The 21,051-nt window shown below is 34.5% G+C and overlaps 1 protein-coding gene across 1 annotated transcript in view; it reads left to right on the plus strand.

The window, feature by feature from the left end:
* The window catches only part of LOC121431952 (bone morphogenetic protein receptor type-1B-like), a 43,648-nt gene extending 25,051 nt beyond the window's left edge, over positions 1 to 18,597 (plus strand). The window contains exons 5-10 of the mRNA XM_041629746.1: positions 1,284 to 1,425; positions 7,177 to 7,369; positions 9,797 to 10,094; positions 10,699 to 10,874; positions 12,171 to 12,301; positions 12,728 to 18,597. Of these exons, the coding sequence (XP_041485680.1) occupies positions 1,284 to 1,425; positions 7,177 to 7,369; positions 9,797 to 10,094; positions 10,699 to 10,874; positions 12,171 to 12,301; positions 12,728 to 12,850 (1,063 nt within the window). The 3' untranslated portion in view covers positions 12,851 to 18,597. The remainder of the gene's footprint in view (positions 1 to 1,283; positions 1,426 to 7,176; positions 7,370 to 9,796; positions 10,095 to 10,698; positions 10,875 to 12,170; positions 12,302 to 12,727) is intronic.
* Positions 18,598 to 21,051: the final 2,454 nt, after the last annotated feature.

The raw sequence follows: 21,051 nt of genomic DNA on the forward strand, positions 1-21,051 counted from the left end.
AATTGACTGATATGATGGTTTGGATGAACGCCGATGATATGATTGCTCCTTGGGTAAAAAAAGGAGTTTTTCAAATTAAATATATTTCCCCCCCCCCTGTCTTCATTAATTATTTTGAAGTGCAAAAAGTAACCCCTGATTGGAAATGTAAAAAGAATAGTCTTTGATGTAAATTTAACAGTTATATTGATTGACCATCTGGTGATTGATCTGTAAGACTTTGTGTCAATGAAGCTAGGATGAAATCATGACATTGAATAATTTACCATATTAGTGTTTGATGCAGTAGCTTAAGAAATGATAAATCATAGTAATAAGATTGAAAATTGTATGCAGACTATGTTCCTTTTACCCCATTCGTAGGCCTATCATTTAGTGCTTAAAGTGGAAAAAAATATTAAATTTCCTAAATTGGTAATATGATAAGATTTCATTACATATTGTAGATCTTTTGATCATTATCAAATTGTACAGAAGATGAAGTACTGATTTTGTTGTAGTCGATTTTGACAATCAATTCTTATGATTATTGTCAAATAAATTCTTTGAAATACACTTCCTAATGAATGTAGTTACCATCCACAGTTAAGGGTTGATTAACTTTAATACATTCTTTTAATATTCATCCTGTTGCTGAAAGGTCTACAATCTTTGGAATGTATTTTTGTCTATTGTCTGGGAATCTAAAAACATCCTGATATTTTCTATTTTTAAGGCTGGATGTAGCTTATTACTCCTGATTTTAATCAACATAAAGGTCATGACAGATTACTCACTCTATTTCTTGTTTTTCTCACAATCTCTGGTATCTCTTTTTCCATCTGTCTGTCTCTCTTCATCCCAATCTATCTCTATTTCTGTCTCTTTTTATCAATCTCTCCCCCTATCTCCCTCTCTTCCCCTCCCACCTGTCTCATGTGATCTCTACTGCTCTGTCTCTCTCTTTTTTTTATATACACTCCCTCTCCCTCCTTGTCTCTTTTTATTTGACCATCTGAAATTCTATCCATTTTTCTCCTCTCCCCCTCTCTCTTCTCATATGTTTGTCTTTGTTTTTATTTCATATACATTGTACACTCTCCCCACTCCTTCCCCCCCCCCTTTCCTTTCCATGTACACTCCGACTTTCTTCCTTATCCGCCGTTCTCTTCCCTATATTTCTTTTCCTTCCTTTTTTCCATTTCCATTTTACATACTTTCCACTTCTTTCTTTCTCTTTCTCTCTCACTCTCCCTGTCTCGCTTTGTCTATCCCTTTCCTTTGCTATCTCCTCCTCTGTATAGGTATAAGAAGAGAGAAGTGAGAAGACGATATGACTTTGAGGTAGCCCAGCAAGATGACTCATTCATTGGACCGGGAGAGACGTTATCAGAACTGTTAGAGAAATCCAGCGCATCTGGAAGCGGTTCTGGCCTTCCTTTGCTCGTAAGTTCCAATCAGTAGATCGATAATCAAAAGGGCAACGTCTGACGTGCGTAAACTTAAAGATACTTCTTTAAATAGCGAGCTGACATGTTAATTGTCCGCAGTTAGCTTCTCTTTCCGCTTAACAGAATTCTTTCCAATGATAAGACACCAACATCTGTCATACACCTTCAGAATTCAGGGGAGCATTTCATCAACATTTTGTTTTGACGAGTTGTAAGATCTGAAAAGTTTCATTGACTTTGATTGGCTGAGAAGCGCATGTCATTATTGTAACTGTTAGGTGAAAGTGGACTTGTTACACAAAGTTTACACTTCCTTTCATTAAATGCACCCCCTGAGATACAAATTTTCATTCATGCAGACAAATGTACAATCATTAACATTCTCAGTAAAAAGAAAAATTCTGTGATAGATTTAATGAGGCTTGTAACAAACATTAAGTAATCAATTGTACAATTAATTTGTACAGAATGGTGAATGTAATCAATCAGAAAAATCTAGGATTAAGAGCTGGGCTATGTGTAACAGCTCAGATTTGCTCTTGTGTGAATCTACCCAGTCTGTTCATTCAGGATTTGAGTGACTAGATTGAATTGACAATTACGAAAGACAGTGTGTGGTCTCTTGCTATATATAGTAAATGGAAAGATTTAGCTGGTTTGTGTTAGGTCAGTGAACTTGAGGTTTAACATATATATATATTTAACCTTTGAGAGTTACCTACTTAACTTGAATGTTGACCCACTAAAATCAAACTTAATAATTCAGGAGCCTCATCTTACAAGGAAGTGCAAATCAACTGTTGAAATTATACAGTGTAAATTGTTATACTACTACACTACAAAAAGGACATATCCCACTATGAATCAACAATGGTATGCCAGGCTTCGTGATCTGACCTGATAAGAGTTGGTAAATCATGTAACAAACTACTTGTATCCGTACATAGGTAATCAACAAAATTTAAAGGTTTCTGTCCTCTCATTTTATAAGAAAGGCGCAATAAAAATACATCAGAAATAGCTTCCTTCACACTACGGAAACAGTGACCAGCAAATATCATACTACGTTTTATTACCATGGTGGAGATATGTGGAAAATCTCCATAAATCTTATCTTTTTTTTTTTATCTCTTCAACTAATATTTTGTAGCCTCATGAAAGTTTAAGTATGTGCTATCTAATCAATCTGTCACATGGATATACTCAAATAAAACTCACATCAAACTTGTGCCATTCAGTATGATATTATTTACAATTTATTTCAGTTAATTTTGTTTGATTTCCAATTAGAAATAAAAATGGTTTCTCACTGATAAAATTCAGGACAAAAAAAAAAACAATGTAGATTCTCAAAAAAAAGATCACTTATTTCCACTTCAAATTTACCTTGTCTCGAGACACCCAAAACTGATAAATATTTCTACAACTGAATATACCTTTGATCGACCTGTTTCAAAGTTTCATTTGTCTATCTTCAACATACCTTCAAAATAATTGTTTTGTTTTTCAATATCACCACTCTAATTATGAAGGATCCTGTACTGATCCACTCATAATAACCTGAATCACGTTCAAATATAATATAACCAATATAACACTTCAAACTTCTTGAGTCTCGACCCTTTGTTCTAATCACATATCAATATAAAACATTTCATTTTCAAACAACACTGCGAACTCCATGCAGTTTACCATTTCGCCAAGAACATCATAAATTCAAATATAATCTCAACTTCGCTGTTATCATCAGATTTTTTTTTTTTTTAACTGTCTTCTTTTCCTCTTAAACATCATTTGCCTCATCTCAACACTAACATCAACTGTGAGGATCCTGTATTAATCCATCCACGAACACAAGTATTTATATTCAACATCAGTCAAGGACTGAGATGAAATAAAAAGCAACATATGTTGAAAGTTCCCCTATAAAATCAAGTTTCTAAATAACTGAACAATTAATGTCCATCGGACTATCATTCTCATCAGTGTTCATAGTTCTATCAAACATTCCTGCTTCAGTTCGACAAACAATCACGTGTACACGTCACCAAAATTAATTGTATCTCTTGTTCGTTTACTCTCGGTGAATCTCGGGGAATCTTGTTGTCCTTCGAGACTTTCGGAAATGCTCGGCTTCAATGACCAGAAGTCGTCAGGGAATTACGTCCCACCTTGGCACCATCTAAAATTTAAATAAACCAAAACCCTTTCTACAATATATCCTAAAACAAATGTCTTTTCTTACTTGTAAATAGCATTTATAAATCCAATTCAAACTTGTCTGACTTTCGTACATTTATTCATCTCAATTTTTGTCTCACCTGCGAAGCAAAGTGAGACTATAGGCGCCGCTTTTCCGACGGCAGCGGCGACGGCGGCGGCGTCAACATCAAATCTTAACCTGAGGTTAAGTTTTTGAAATGACATCATAACTTAGAAAGTATATGGACCTAGTTCATGAAACTTGGCCATAAGGTTAATCAAGTATTACTGAACATCCTATTAGAGTTTCATGTCACATGACCAAGGTCAAAGGTCATTTAGGGTCAATGAACTTAGACCATGTTGGAGGAATCAACATCAAAATCTTAACCTGTGGTTAAGTTTTTGAAATGTCATCATAACTTAGAAAATATATGGACCTAGTTCATGAAACTTGGACATAAGGTTAATCAAGTATCACTGAACATCCTGCATGAGTTTCACGTCACATGACCAAGGTCAAAGGTCATTTAGGGTCAATGAACTTTGGCCGAATTGTGGATATCTGTTGAATTCCCATTATAACTTTGAAAGTTTATGGATCTGATTCATGAAACTTGGACATAATAGTAATCAAGCATCACTCAAAATTTTGTGCAAGTTTCAGGTCTCATGATTAAGGTCAAAGGTCATTTAGGGTCAATGAACTTTGGCCGAATCGGGGGTATCTGTTGAATTACCATCATAACTTTGAAAGTTTATTGGTCTAGTTCATTAAACTTGTACATAAGAGTAATCAAGTATCACTGAACATCCTGTTTGAGTTTCAGGTCACATGATCAAGGTCAAAGGTCATGTAAGGTCAATGAACTTTGGCCATGTTGGGGTTTTTTGTTGAATAACCATCATATCTCTGTAAGTTTATTGGTCTACTTCATAAAAAGTGGACATAAGAGTAACCATGTATCACTGAACATCTTGTGCGAGTTAGAGTAGTATTCAAAGTCAGCACTGCTGCTACATTGAACCGCGTGATGCAGGTGAGACGGCCAGAGGCATTCCACTTGTTCAAAACATTGGATTACTAACTAGTAATTACTAACTTCAACTTCAAATGTAAATTTTCAACATTAAAGTCTCTATAAACCCAAGAAAATGTATACTGATTTCTACAAAACTATCACAATAAATCACATTATATTATACATGTTATTTTTCTTCTTTTTTTTTTCTTTTTGTATAACAAAAATTTAAGGATGGAAAAGTCATTTACACTCACCGATGACTTTCAGTAAAACAGGCTCAAAAATGATTTAAATACTGCTTTCTGACCTCATGCAGGTTATAAAGATTAGCAGCTCTCAAATTGGAAAATAAGGCTGCTCCAAAAGAAAATAAGCCTAGAGATATGCCTTCAGAATGGAAAGGAAAAATAGTAATTTCTCTACTGGCTTCAAAACTGCACATAAGCTGTGTGCTCACCGAAGTTAAAATGGTGTCTGCCAAAACCTAATGGAAAACTACTGCACACACACACCCTTGCCCTAAACTATCCCAAGCAGCTGGTCAAAAGGAATGGATCCCTGCCTGGGACAAAAGGGACCTATCCAAGCATGGCATGGAAAAATCCACTGCCCTGGACAAAAGTAACTATTTCAATTAGCTATGGTCATCGATGGCAACCTAAATTAAAGAAGCTCTGCTCAATGAAGAATAGAATCAAATTCCTGTCTCTATGCAACCCTGCTAGAGTACAAGATAAGGTTAAATAGTTTTGCTAAAAAAGGACAAATAAATAAAATAAAATGTATTTTCAATGTGACACTATCTATTAAGGACTTCTTGATTGTCGATGTTTCTGAATCATACAAAAGAATATCTTCATATAATCCCTAAACTCAGAGAGTTTTATTCACAGAGAAATATCCGATTCCCAAATCAAAAGCAGCTTATTACTAGCATTCCAGCAAGAGCTTTCCTGAATAGAAAGACTTTTCTTGAGTCGCAAATGTATGAACCTATCTACTTTTTTAAAAACTTGGCCCCTTCCCTTGTCAGTATTGATGCATGATTATGGGCTTCATTAAATGTCATGTACTTGGTCTTTTAGGAATTCAAGTACAGACCAAACTTTGCAGATGCATCCTCTTCTGCAAGAAGCAGTTTTTGTGCATCCTTCAAACCGGGTCTTCAAAAGAGCAGTAGTCAATGCTATATGATCAGCATAATCAGTCAAATATTTGTGTTGGTCCATACTTGTAGACATAGGCTAACCTTTTGGTCGTACAAATTCCAGTGAATATCTTAGAATGTAATCTACTACAATTACAAATAGATATGGTGCCAAAGTGTCACCCTGAAGAATTCCAGAATTTGTCACAAACTGTTCAGTAGGTCCATCTACACTTTGAACAAAGGAGAGTGGATCTGTATACATTATATTGATTGCTTGTATTACTTCATTTTGGATACCATAATTTGAAAGAATTTTAATCATATTACAATGGTTAACGCTATGAAATGCCATTGAGAAATCAAGGAAGATGATAGAACCTTGTTCCTTACATGTAGATATTCTTAGTTCTTCAATGATTCTTTCAATGTTCCTCAATATTGGTTCAACATCTGGAATCAAACAATTAAACATTGAATTTCATATCGTAGCTGCAATTGGGGATAATGTTTGATGGTAATGAAAGACCACCTTTCTTTGGAATGTGTATAATGGATGACAAAGAGAAAGCTTTGGGTTTATTACCAATTAGATTTTCATAACAGAATTTAAGAAAGAGTTTTGTGGAATAAAGGACTCTTACATATAACAGAAGGAATGTTATCTGGGCTAAATGACTTGGAAGTTTGCACCTTGAATTATTATACTTAGAATGGATTGTGCAGGCTTGATGTCATACTGCTTGACTTTTGCCTGATCTATTGATTTGTTTATCAGATAATCAAATCACAGATTTACAGGTAATTGTTTATACAGTTGTTGAAAACACTCAAAACATTAGATATAAATATGAAAAAATATTTCTTAAGGAAAAAGATGATTCCCCGATGGGCTGTGTCCAAGAAGGCTTTACCATTTTCCCATGTTTGATTTTGTTTTTGATAGGGCTGAGTGAAAACGTTTAACAGCTGTTCAAATGACTACTAAAAGTATAACTGGTTAATTGTTGAAGTAAAGAGAAAATGGTTAACCATATTCCATTAAGTAAAAGTGGTTTTTAAAGAAAACATTGTGCAGAATAAAATAAGTGATCATATATTTTTTCAGCACATTACATATGGCAGACTGTCAGTATACTCACTGAATTAAGCGTAATTATAGCATGAATCATGGTTTGAAACACCAGATCCAAAATCCCTTTGTGAATTCAGGCCTTGAAATTTTGTCAAACTATATGTAGATGAAATAGAATCAGAACACAAGAAGCGTAGCATACTGCCAATTAGACTGAGTGACCATGCAATCAGGCTGTCTACTAGTATTATGTTATGTCAGTTCATCATTTTTATTTTCTTCACTTTTTTTATGTAGGTCCAGCGTACCATAGCAAAGCAAGTCCAGCTGATTCGGAAGATTGGTAAAGGACGCTTTGGTGAAGTATGGAAAGCCAAATGGAGAGGGGAGAATGTAGCCGTCAAAATCTATTTCACTGCTGAGGAGGCCAGCTGGTTTAGGGAAACTGAGATCTACCAAACAGTTCTTATGAGGCATACAAACATATTAAGTAAGTTATAGAAAATGATTTATAAATCAATAGCATATGTACATACAAACATATGAAGTAAGTTGTTATTCCTCCCCAAGATAGAAAACGATTTATGAATCAATGGCATATGTACCTACAAACATATTGGCCCAAATTCACAGAGGTAGTTTTGAAAACCGTCAGTTGAACCCATTGTTTATGCATATTTCATGTATAAATTATGCTTAATTTAATAAAAAAATGCCCAATGCTGATGAATTCCTTTCCCACAGTGCACCAAATTTACGCCTGTTTCCATGGTTTAGTGCACTATTTTATTCATGAGTTCATTGTTTTTAATAGTGAGTCCACTCTATAAAACAGTGGACTCATTAATAGAATAGTGTTCTTAAACTGGCAACAGGCATCAATTTGGCACAGTTTTGCAAAAGCACGCATAGGTATTGGAATTGTATTATGCGTAGTGGATTAAGCGTAATTTATACAGTAAATTTGCATAAACCATTGGTTCATGGTTTTCATAACCACCTTTGTGAATTTGGACCAATAAGTAAGGTTTTTTCCTCCCCAAGATAGAAAACAATTTATGAAACAATGGCATACATACTTACAAACATATTAAAGTAAGTTACCACACATTACCACCTCTAGAAAAAATCTTTTGACTCAATGGTATAAATAAATATGTGTAAATATTGTAATGCACAATGAAGCTTAATTTTAGAAGCAAATTACGTTCTACATATCTAACTGATGTTAAACAAACCACTGCTTTGTTGTATCATTATTGGGTTATTAATAATGAAATTTAAAAAAAAATCAGGTCATGTGTTTGAATCTCAATGCAGTCCAACGTCCTTTGAAAAAGGCATTAATCTACACTGTGCCACACTCCACCCAGGTGTTGAGAGGGTATCCCAGTAGGCTGTGAAAGTCTTTATATACTATGCCTAGTAAAATGAGTCCTGGAACTCTTATAAGAATACTCCTCAGGGAGTGGAGAAAGTATATGCATTGTTTATATGGGCAAGATAGGATCTAGGGATGGAAATTGTGATCTATCTGTAAGGGCACCGCACACAATTGGTCTGTCACCTATTTTGGAACAAAACAAGAATGTATACTAATATTGAGACATGGAATATGTTACTGTGTACTGTTCTAAATCACTGTATGAATACCTATGTTTAAATCTGCGACTATGCTATCCTTATTAAAATGAAAGTAAATTTAATATCTAGTCTTAATGACTTTATTCGTTGGCATTTAAGCGCTTAGAGATGATCTGCTGTATTATTAAAGCACTAAACAAAAGAGGAATTCTCTCATTTATTTTGAATAGGTTGATAGACCATTAACCTACCACTTGCGAAGTCAATAAACATACACTCAACCTTGAAATTGACATTCATATGTAAGAGTATATTCCACACTTAACCCATTCACACCACTAGATATTGTGATCTTTATGCTTCTCCAAGGTATTATTCTTAAATGAGACACTCATTCTAATAGTGGCTATATTAGTCTCGTGTGAATTGGTTGTTAGGTCATTAAGCCAGTACTGATATTCTCTCTATTCATTGTTCCTGGTATTCCAATGTTGAAAATAATACAGCATGTCAAGGGCGTGATAAGCATACATGGATGAAGTTTGTTCTGAATTAAGAATTTTTTCTCTGAATATGGAATAAACAATACTATTAAATTATCATCAACTTCATATTTTTTAAGATATCACATTTCGAATTCTTCAAAGATGTTCCTAGTCCATGATCAAATATCCTGTGCATGTTTCTCATCTTAGAACAACAAGTCCCTCTGGCCCCCCCCCCCCCCCATGTAATGAAGAGATTGCCAATATTCTGTTGAAAAATGATAATGAATCAATGTGATTATACTGCTGAGAGATACATGTGTTTGTGATTCGTAGTTAATATGCATTGCTGCTAGTTCTTAATTTTTACGCAACTTTGCTTAAACTATGTCAAAACTTACTTGATGTAGATATATGATGTTCCATTTGATTCTTTGCTCATAGCTGACTTTGATAAAAAATCATAATAAATAGAAGTAATTTTTGTTAAAGTCAGATAGCAATCAAAGGGAGTGGATTATTAGTTGCTGGTTTAATACAGAATGCATTAGGAATGCCTTAGATAACTGAGACTTTTTTTTTGGGGGGGGGAGTAAACTTTTTGTCCCAATAAGATATTCTATTGCCAAGTCTGCTTAACCTTTTACAACTGTCAGGCCAGTGAAAAGCAAGACAATGAGTTTACAATAAGACAATTTCCTTTCTAAGACATTAGTATTACATAATGTATGCTGGTCTTAAATCTCATTCTTCTCTGGTCGATTTATATCACAATCTCTTAAATTCCCCATGAAAACACACAATCTTCCTTTAAATTAAGATTTCTTCACTTTTTGTTGCTCTTTCAGGTTTCATTGCAGCAGACATCAGAGGTAGCGGGGCGTACACCCAGCTTTTCCTCATCACAGAATACCATGAATGTGGCTCCCTCTACGACTTCCTAGGGGTGAACATCCTGGACTCCCAGAGCATGCTTCGATTGGCGTACTCAGCGGCCAACGGGCTGGCCCACCTCCACACAGAGATCTGTGGCATGCAAGGCAAGCCCGCCATCGCTCACAGGGATATGAAGTCCTCCAATATCATGGTCCGGAAGAATGGGACATGTATGATCGCTGATATGTCGTTAGCTGCTCGTTTCCTCAGGTAAATTGAACAGTGTCGGAGATAAGACTGTTGCTTCATTTTAGCACTTCATAGCTTGGGTTATTTTGCCAACCATTATGAAAAATATATAGTCTTACGAAAATATGACAGCAAATCAAAAGTACGAAACACATAAAAAAGTATGAATTCAGTGGAAAAGGTAAGAGCGATGAAAGCCCAACGTTCAATGCAGTACTCCTAATATCGTTTACATAAACATATGAATGCTGAAACATTTAGAATTTATTATAGTCCTAGACTACATTTTAAGTTGTAGAGCAAAATAATGAGAATGGTTGGTGAATGATGCAAAAGGGTTAAGAATTTGCTCTTACAAAGGTTGGTAGGTCTGTGTTAATTGAAGTGTCTTGACAGTGTTCTTCACACCTTTTGAAAAAGGATAAAAGCATGCATTCAGTATTGACCCTGTCTTTGTGTTGGAAACAAATTAAGCACACGTAATACACTCAGTTAACATTTAGTACAGTTTTAATTGAAACTTTCTTCATGAAGTCATGTCATACACCATTAATCTAATGGATCAGTACCTTGTTCATACCTTTAATATTCATATGTTTTTTTGTTCATATTCATGTCATTATAGCGAGGGGAACGAGATAGACCTTGGCCAGAACACAAGGGTAGGAACGACTCGCTACCTACCACCAGAGATCTTGGACAATGCCATGATGAGGAACTCATTTGATGCCTTTAAGATGGCTGACATGTATTCCTTTGGTATGGTGCTGTGGGAGATTGCTAGGAGATGTGTAACAAGAGGTATGTGATGTTACATCCCCATGCACACAATATAATGACCATCAGGACATTACACTAAATCATAATTAGCCCAAGTGTAGTGATTAGACTATCATTTCGTTGGCGGTCTTCCGAACCGTCATATCACACATACAACAGTGCAAACCCATTTCAGAGAAAATTGACTTCAAAGTTTCCTATAAATTTCACATCTAGTTCCCCAGCCGTAAAACATATTCATTGCTCGAAAAATACATGGTTGAAAAGACCAAGACAATTACTTGACATTGGTATCCTTATTTTTACACAAAAGCAAGGATCAGAGAAAATATCGCAAAAGAGCTACATGCTTGTAATAGTTTCAGCGGTTTAGATTTCCCCCGTACAAAAACGCTATAGGGAAATTAACAACCCTGACCGCGATTTCAATGCGCGCAGTCAGTCATAACGGTGTTTCGCTTTTCACGTGCAAAGTCAATGCAGTGCAGGTGGCCGATACGACAGTTTGGCTGAACGCGCACATTGAACTTGCGGTCAGTCAAAACGTTGTATCGCTCTGTTACGGTACACGCTTCCAAAGGGATTTTTCGCATTTTATTTACAAAATGTGTGGCATCGCCGTGAAAGTCCTCTCATATCTCAGAAAATAGAATAAATTGCTGCTTAGAAACTTAGTTATTTTAGTTATGAAGAGTTAGAGTAGGACTTGTACTTAAATTTTCTGCAAAAATCTCAAAATCAAATTTTTTTTTGACCAAAATTGACTGATACTACGGTTCGGATGACCGCCGACGATTTGTGGAGGGTTTTTTCCTTTTCTTTTGATATGCAATATGATCGATGATCATTAATTTTTATATATCCATGCAATTGAATTGTAACTTATGATGGTTGAAATAGATTAAATGAATTGAACTGAATCAAAATTGATAGTTGACCATATGGGTTTAACTTCCCCTGTAAAGATCACAGAATTCAGGTAGAACACTGAATTTCATGGAAAACAACATTGTTCATGCACCACTAAAGGAATCTGAAAAATGTGGTAAAATATAAACAAAATCTTATAAAACTTAATTTTGCATAGATATCTGCTAGTCAAATTTGTTTGCAGTGTTATGTCAAATCTGCATGAAACCGTATAGTATTTTATTTTCACGTAAGTGTTCCCTTTTGTGTATAATTATTCAGTATAGCTGTTTTCAAAGTCAGCACTGTTGCTATATTGAATCACGTAATGCAGTCGAGACTGCCAGAGACGTTTCACTTGCTTCATCTTGTGAAATATTTCATGTGTTTGGTCTATCTGTATTTCAGGAATTGTTGAGGAATGTCAGCTGCCATTCTATGATGCTGTACCAATGGATCCTAGTGTTGAGGATATGAGAAGAGTAGTAGTGATAGAGAGAAGAAGACCTGACATACCAAATAGATGGAGTGGTGATGATGTAAGTAAAACCTGCTATGTAACGGTGAAGAGCCAAGCAATCAAACAACAAAATATTTCTTAACTTTTGATTAAAAGGATACTAAACCCTATCCTGTTTGCAGAATACAGGTACGAGATAACAATTATTTTATATAAGTCTATAAACTTGAATTATACAGATCTAGAATTATGTGTTTTTTCACTGGCAAATACCTTTATAAAGTCATTGGGAATGCTTATTAAGGTTAATTCTGAGATTGTATATAAAAGCCTTTTATCAATTCACAATGGTATCCCTAAACCAACTTGATGTTCTTAAGATGTCTTGGCCTTTTCTATATGATCAGTTTTAAATTCTGTGTAGCCAATTTTCTGAAAATGTGGGTCGACTTTTTGCTTGTGTCTGATGATTGTTTGATGGAGTATACTTTTTTGTCTCTTTCAGATTCTACGGACGATTTCAAAAGTGATGTCAGAATGCTGGAACCAAAACCCGGCAGCAAGGGTCACCTCACTTAGAGTCAAGAAGACGCTGGGAAAACTACAAGAAAATGAATTCAAAGTTTAGTGGTAGATAGGCGTTAAACCTCCCAGAAGGAGATTACAGACTCTGATATGTATGGCAGAGATCAACATGTTCAAAGTTTAGTGTTAGATAGACGTAAAATCTCCAGGAATGAAGTGATTTACAGACTTGCATAGACTCTGATTATTATGGCAGAGATCAACATCTTCAAAGTTTACTGTTAGAGAGACGCAAGTAAGGAGTTCACAGAATTGCACCAACACTTGTATGTTTGGCAGAGATCAACATGTTCAAAGTTTAGTGTTAGATAGAAGTAAATTCCTGGAAGGATTACAAAGAATTGCTTAGAGTCTTATGTGTGTGGCAGAGATCAACATGTTGAAAGGTTAGTGTTAGAGAGATGTAGACTCACAGAGGATGACACAGAATAGCACCAACTCTTGTACGTTTGGCAGAGATTGCACATTCAAAGTTTAGTGTGTAGACTTCAAGTTCACAGAATAGACTTTCTCATGAGTGTGTGACACTTTCTGGTTGAACAGCTCCTTGGATTTACAAGAAATTTGCATTTTGAAAAATAGTAGTTGAGGATATTGAAAAACTGAGGGCCTATATGATTTCATGATGCATTTGGTGAAGCAGTATTTGCAATCGCCAAGCTCTGAAGAAGTATTACACCAGGAATGGAGGATAAATATGCAAGTGTTGTAGATATCATCTGCCAAATGAAGAACAAGAGCCCAAGCACATCTGTGACTGTCTGCATACGGAATCGGAAATGGTAAACAACTTGTGGAAACCCTGCAAACTTGAACAGCTGTAACATGAAGGTGTTGTGAAAGTCAAAGCAGCGACAGATAATAGAGATGCTGGCGGAGATCCAGGATGGAGTCTATGCACTTGCATTCACAGAACATTGAACATTGCCACAGACACTGTGTGTTTCATCTCAAATGTTCTCACTAACTGCTCAACTACACTTGATATAAGAGCGAGACACACTTTACCGTTATCAACCAAAAGCACTAAGTAAAACCAAATTGTGACAGATTTATGCAGTACTTTAGTACTTCTTGTAAATTGCTCAAATCATGAAAAGTACTTATAACAGGGATTTTTAAATGTAGATTTATTTTATGGAGGTTGGGATAAATTTATGGTGTTTTGTTGGTTTATGCTGTGAAAGAGCACAAGTGAAACTATTGTTTGGATCAGTACTCTTCACGCTTGCATTGTATTGGAGTGAAATAGCCCAGGAAATCATTTCAAAAACATAACAGAAGTGAAGAAACAGAGTTTAAAAAGCCAGTTTCACCTGCACTGTCCTGATTTTCTAAAGATTTCAACAATTTTTTTTTGGATTGCTTTGATAATAATAATAATAATAGCCATTTGTATAGCGCCATCTATCTAGAAATGATTTATTCCGAGAAGCATTGTTTATAATTAGTATTACCCCGGCTTTAACTCGAGCTGCCTTTCAGCGCTCAGTGCATTCAAGGAATTCATCCTGCCGGGTACCCATTCACCTCACCTGGGTTGAGTGCAGCACAATGTGGATAAATTTCTTGCTGAAGGAAATTACGCCTTAAGAGGTTGTTGACATTCAAGGAAGGTCTGACAGGTTTGTTTCCTTTATGACATCATAAATAGGTCGTCCAGTATGTACGTACATGGACATCAAAGTTGTAAATTTTGCACTCAAGTTCTGCACTCTCTTAACAGGTTGGCTTAGTGCTGCGGGCAACCAAGGTGAAACCCTCGCTGTCGTCTGAACACGCTGAAAATAAATGCGCCAATATTCATTGAAGTCAATGCCCTGTTCACGCTGTTATGTTCTTGAAAGTACCCTGATATCATTTCAGGAAGTGTGACAAATAGTTGTTTTGTGGTCTAGGGCTGGTTCCTGAAAGTTATATTAGAAAATTTGGATCAAAACTCTGATAATTGTTACTGCATGATTGTGTAAGAAAGAATGGAGGGTTAACTGATTGCACTATTAACATTTTAGCTATAGCTAATTAGGTACTAATGAAACCAAACTATAGAGTAAATAAAAGTACTTAAACCAATATTGTATACTGTTCTTAAATGACCAGTAACTTAAAAGCTAACTACTAGGAAAGTCTTAAAAACTTGTTTGAATGATTTGATATAAAAAGTGCCAATTTTTTATTACATGTATGAAAATATCTATATATATGAGCTGCATGTACATATATATTGTAAACTAATTCTGTACAGCTTGTAAACTCACACAACTCTCCCCAAACCCAAAGTATGTTCCCACTTCTAGACTTTCATGTTATGTTACAGACACTCCTTTTGTCTTTTACCTCACTCAGTTCACCCAACTCTTATCCAAATTTTGTGAAACATGAGTAAATTGTGTGATTTATTTATGAATATTGAATAATTTTCTTCAGGGTTTTTTTTTTCACTGTACTTGCAAACACTGCCTTTTGAAGAATAAAAATAAAAGGGACAGAAAAAATCTTGTATGAACAAAAAGAATGAATACTTTGAGTTCCAATTTAAACTTCCACACAGATCGAGCTTGAACCACATGACACAAAGATATTGCTATTGGTTTACAATATGAGCTATCAACTCAAATACTAAAATGATTAAGAGAAGTTGTTTCGAAACCTAGATTAATTTTCAACATGATCATCTTCAGTTCACAATTGGTATTAAAAAATGAAGTTTTTAAAAATTAAATGCATCTATTACTAAATTGAATTTTAAAAGAAATATACTTGGAAGAAATAGAAGGATGTCATCCAAATTTAATTTTCATCTTTATGTAAAGTGTTATTTGTGGTTTGGGTTTTATTTGATAAGAATTAGATAATTTATGTCTGCAGTCTTGAATTGAATTTTTATTAATAAATCAATTTCTAATTCACCAAGTGTATTATCAAAAGTCCATAACATGAAATGTGTATTATTAAATAGGATTACTGCACAAGTCAAAGCTTGATATTGTGTACACTATCAATACTGCATTTGTTTGCATTCAGTATTTATACATTTGTTGTGTGGATTTTTTTTATCGAGATGAAACAATTGCCAAATTAACAAGTAATTAAGATTTAAAAACAAATGATATGTACAAGTTTATGAAGAAAATTATGATGTAAAGCATTGTACAGTTTTTACTACAGATTTCTAATGTGTGTTGAATGGTCTGATTTGGGGTCTATTTAAACTGTGTACAGATCTGAAAATAACTCTCCTATCCTGTGTTTTGTCAAAAGATTTTAGTTACCCGTACTATATGTGTGTAGATAAATATTGTATTATGTGGTGTACATTTTATCCCTACTTGCTACTAATGTTATGTAGATATATTACTATTGACCATGTAGTTATCAAACAGACAGAAGATAAAACAGTATTTTTATATGCAAATATTACCCTTGTTATTGTATTAGGGGTTTGTTTATATGGGAATAAATATACTCCATGATGATTTGGGTTCAATCTTAAATTTTTGTGGAAAACAAAATCATTCATATACTTCACAAGTTAAAAGGAAAAATTCCCTTTGTAATGAACTATCCACTTCTAATTCGTTATTGATGTTAACTGGCAAATATAATCTTTTCTGTTATTATCCCTATCATGACAGGTACTCTATATGTTGTTCATCTGCTCTATACTTTTATGGGAGGGGGGGGTAGGGCTGACCGTAGGTCCAACAATTGCAAGAAACTCAGAAATGTATTGTTGGCCACTAAACCTTCATCACATTTTAAATAAAGACCAATTGAGCAACACAACAGTCAAAAGTTTTTTTTGGGGGGGAGGGGGGTGTTGACATTCAGTTCAGTTGGTGCCATGGCAGATATCCTCTAGCAAAACATACACACTTATGGTCCAAATCATACAATAAACATTAATTAGTATAGTGCAGCTTTTATATGAAAAGAGTAATAGGAACCTATTGTCTAATACTATTGCAAGTTCTTCTATAATTGGAATGTTAGGCAGGTTTTACCTGTGTATTAAAGGCCCAAGTAATATATTTAGGGGTGTGTTTTTTCTGTACAAAGAGGACTTTGATGATATTTATATTTTCTCTACTTATCATTATCACTTATTTTCTCATTATGAGAGAAGATTATGGTTGTATATTACTTTTGTTGTAAATATATATGTATTATGATTATACTTCAGTATATGGAGAAACAGAAAGAATCGTAAAGATGTTATCATTTGATTAACCCCATATTAGTGAATTAAATTATATTATTTTACTCTCTTGTATTTAATATATCTTTTCTCCACGGAGTACAAAAAGAAAATCTGTACGTTCAATTGATGCTCTCTTACTATTTCTATTTTCATTTTCTGACAGAAATAGTTTTAATTAATTAATTTTTATTAAGATAAGCTAATGACCCAAATGTCCAAAGATTTTTTGTGACTTCCATAGTCTAAAACAATGATCTGCCTTCTTGTTGGAGTATGAGTTTGTAATGTTGATGGTTTCTTATGAACTACTACTAGTAAATGCTTGACACTGGTGACCTGGGGAGGGGGGGGTGTTTCACAAAGATTGAGTTTGACTTAATGTCATGCTTAGTGCTGATAAACTCATAATATTTAATGCGCAATCTTAATTATTAGTATAATACAAAGCGTGTCATCTGATCCTGAATTGACTAAAGCATGTTGAATTTTATACCTCATGAAACTATAAATTACATTAAGTGCAACTCTAAGTGACACCTCTTGTTCTTGTGCTTAGTGAGATACCAGCCAATTTTCCTTATTAAAAAAAATACTAAGTAGTCTAAACTGGGTGAAGATTTTCAATCTTACACATGTCAGTTTTGAAGTTGCTTGTAAATTCAAAATACACCAATTGATCTTTTCATGATAGAAATAAGTGTTTGATTTAATAATTTAATAGTGATCTACTCAATCACAACATTGTCATATATATCTGAGATTAATTGCAAATCAATTCTTGCAACAGTCAATAATCTTTTTGAAACACTCCACTGATATGTTACCTTTGACTGATATAAGATGTAATATGTATGTATGTTCTATCACAATGCATTGTAGTTCTGATAATTTCATTCATTTGGTCAAGCACTTTTTCTTAATAACTGGAAGGGCTACCCTGTTAAAAAGTTAAACAGGAGATATGTTGGGGATCTTCATAAATTTCATCAGACCTTATCTTTTTATAGAGATATATAGACTACTTAATGAAGAGAATTATTTGCTGGGGTGTAAAAAAAACCTCATATCTCAAAAAATTATTTTGTTTATTCAATAATGAAAACGGCTCAGTAAACATTTGATTTTAGAGTTTTGACATAAATAGCAGCCCCTATTTTTTTTTAGTTTCTAAGATTTCTCCACAGGAATCATGAGACATTTTGAGGCATTCTCAGGCAATATAAGATTGTCACCTTTGCCATAATACTAAATAACATCTTTTCATAGCCGCCCTCAAACAAATAACATTTTGAGATACACGGTTTTAACACCCTCTGCAACAAAATTTCGAGGCAAACATTGGGCATGTTATATATATAATTTCTTTGCCAATATGGCAACTACCATGGTAACAGCAGGGCACAGCAGCCAATCAAAATCAAGGTTTCTATGGAAGCTTTGACAATGGTCAAGTTACGATAGTTGTATGTCTTTATGAAACAGGCCCCTGCACGTCGGTATGTTTGTATTGTAAGTTCATTCACCTGTAATAGGTTTTTATTATGTTCTCCAAGAAATTAGTGTAAACTAAGGACATATTGGAAGAGTACTTCTTGAATTGCTGATGATAATGTTTATTGTACTATTATTTCCATGCATATTGTATTCACTTTATAGACATTATAACAAGTCCACTGCATATTGAACATACCTCGTAATTGTTGCCATCAGAAAACTAATCCATGATTTTGTTTTCAATGTAACAAAATAATGAATACACTTTTATAAATGCACAAAGATTTTTTTTCTGCCTTTCAGCCAAGATTGCTTCTGAAAACAATGGCCCGAATTCACAAAGGTGGTTTTGAAAACCCACGGTTGAGTCCATGGTTTATGCAGATTTCCTGTATAAATTACGTTTAATTTAGTGCGTATCGGGCGCGTGTATAAAACATGTCCAATGCTGATGCGCGCGTTTGTCATAGTGCGCCAAATTGACGCCTGTTACCATGGTTAGATAAGCTATTTTATTAATGAGTCCACTGTTTTTATTCATGAGTCCACTCCTCAAACAGTGGACTCATGAATAAAATAGCGTATCTAACTATGGTAACAGGCGTCAATTTGGCGCACTGTGTCAAAAGCGCGCATCAGCATTGGACATGTTTTATACACGCAAGCGATACGCACTAAATTAAGCGTAATTTATACAGGAAATCTGCATAAACCATGGACACAACCGTGGGTTTTCAAAACGACCTTTGTGAATTCGGGCCAATGGTTCTGTTTACATGTTAGTATGCTTGACAATGAAAGAACCTCTTATGATTGTCTGATCTAGCATCCGATATTGAGAGTTTTTCTTGAGTAGTTTATGATATCTCTCAGTGGAAATTACTGACACAACCTGTTTTATGAATTGCTCCCTTGAGGAACATTTCATGAAACAAATAGCGATTTTCACTGACTATTTGTTAAAAGCTACTGAAATCCTTGCATCTGATTGGCTCAGAGCAAAGTTTTCAGAGGTATTTGTTTTAGTGAAACGTTCCCCTGATCAGACAATTGGGGCACTATGGTCAGAACCCACATCTTACTCCTTTTATTTTCCAATCTAAGGACATAGTTTTCTGATAGCAACTCTTTTTGAATTACAGTACACTTTCTTTAACAGACAACACCAAATTATTACTAATCACTTGTGAATAGATTTTATCTGCCTACTTCTTTTAACTCTTTATGTTTAAGATTTCAGTTTCACTTTTCTGGTACCAAGATTGAGAACAATAGAATGTTATGTGTGTTGAAATTTACAACTTGTTTTGTCAAACTTGTTATCAAGGTATCCAACAATTGTATGTCAAATTTGCTCTCGGCCAATCAAATGACAAAATTTCACCAGCTTTTAACGGTGGTATGTAATTGATAATAAGTTTCATGAAACTGGGCAAGAGTACACTATGTATATAAGCAATCTAGTATAGTGGTAATGTATTGAGTGGAAATGGGGGATTGTGAAAGAGATTTGTTGGGTCTTTTCTTTTCTTTTTATTTAATCCCCCAAACAGTTACTACTTTGTTGATAATGACAACATTTTTTCAATAAAATATCAGAAAAAAATAGTTTTTTTTGTTGTCATTTATGTCTGCCAAATTATATGTCCTATAAGAACATTGTTGATAGTAGTGATGATGATGATGAAAGTGATGAAAAGAAGTAACAGTAATAATGAAAATAAAAATAAGATATTACCACTGTTTATATAAATACTGCTACTGCTTCTACTGCACTGATTCGGCTGATGCATCTGATTCTACTAGAAAGAGTACAGCTATTATTTTGATGATAATAATGATCATTGTTTTTAGTATGATGATGATAAAAATGATGAGGATGAGGACGGTGATGATGATGGTGATGATGATATTATTATACTCCTGATGATGATGATTATCATCATTATTGATGATTAACCTATTTAGTATCATCATTATTATTGTAATAATCATTATTGTAATATGATGCTGATGGTTATGATGACGATGGTGATGAAGATGGTGAAGATGGTGAGGAGGAGGATGATGATGATGATGCATGATATGATTATGGTGATGATGATGATTATGGTGATGATGATGATGTTACTGGTGATGATTATGGTGATGATGAGGAGGATGATAATGGGGATGATGATGGTCATGATGGTGATGATGAATATGGTGATGATGATGAATATGGTGATGATGATGATGGTGATGGTGATGATGACGATGATGATGACGATGTCGATGATGATGATGATGATGATGATGATAGGTCCCAGAAATCCACTACATCTCATGAATATTTATAGACATGGGTACCAAGACATTTGACAATTACTCCGATGCACGTTAAGCCAAACATAAAATCTTACAAAAACTACATTATTCTGAACAAAAACACTATGAGAGGAGCAAATGTCGAATCACCGCCAATTTTGACCCAACTCGGTTAAGAGCCAAAACAAATCCATTCATCCACTTGAGCACTTGATAATTCATAATTTGGAAATAAATAAGTA

This window comes from Lytechinus variegatus, chromosome 18 (assembly GCF_018143015.1).
Source record: "Lytechinus variegatus isolate NC3 chromosome 18, Lvar_3.0, whole genome shotgun sequence".
NCBI classification, from domain to species: Eukaryota; Metazoa; Echinodermata; class Echinoidea; order Temnopleuroida; family Toxopneustidae; genus Lytechinus; species Lytechinus variegatus.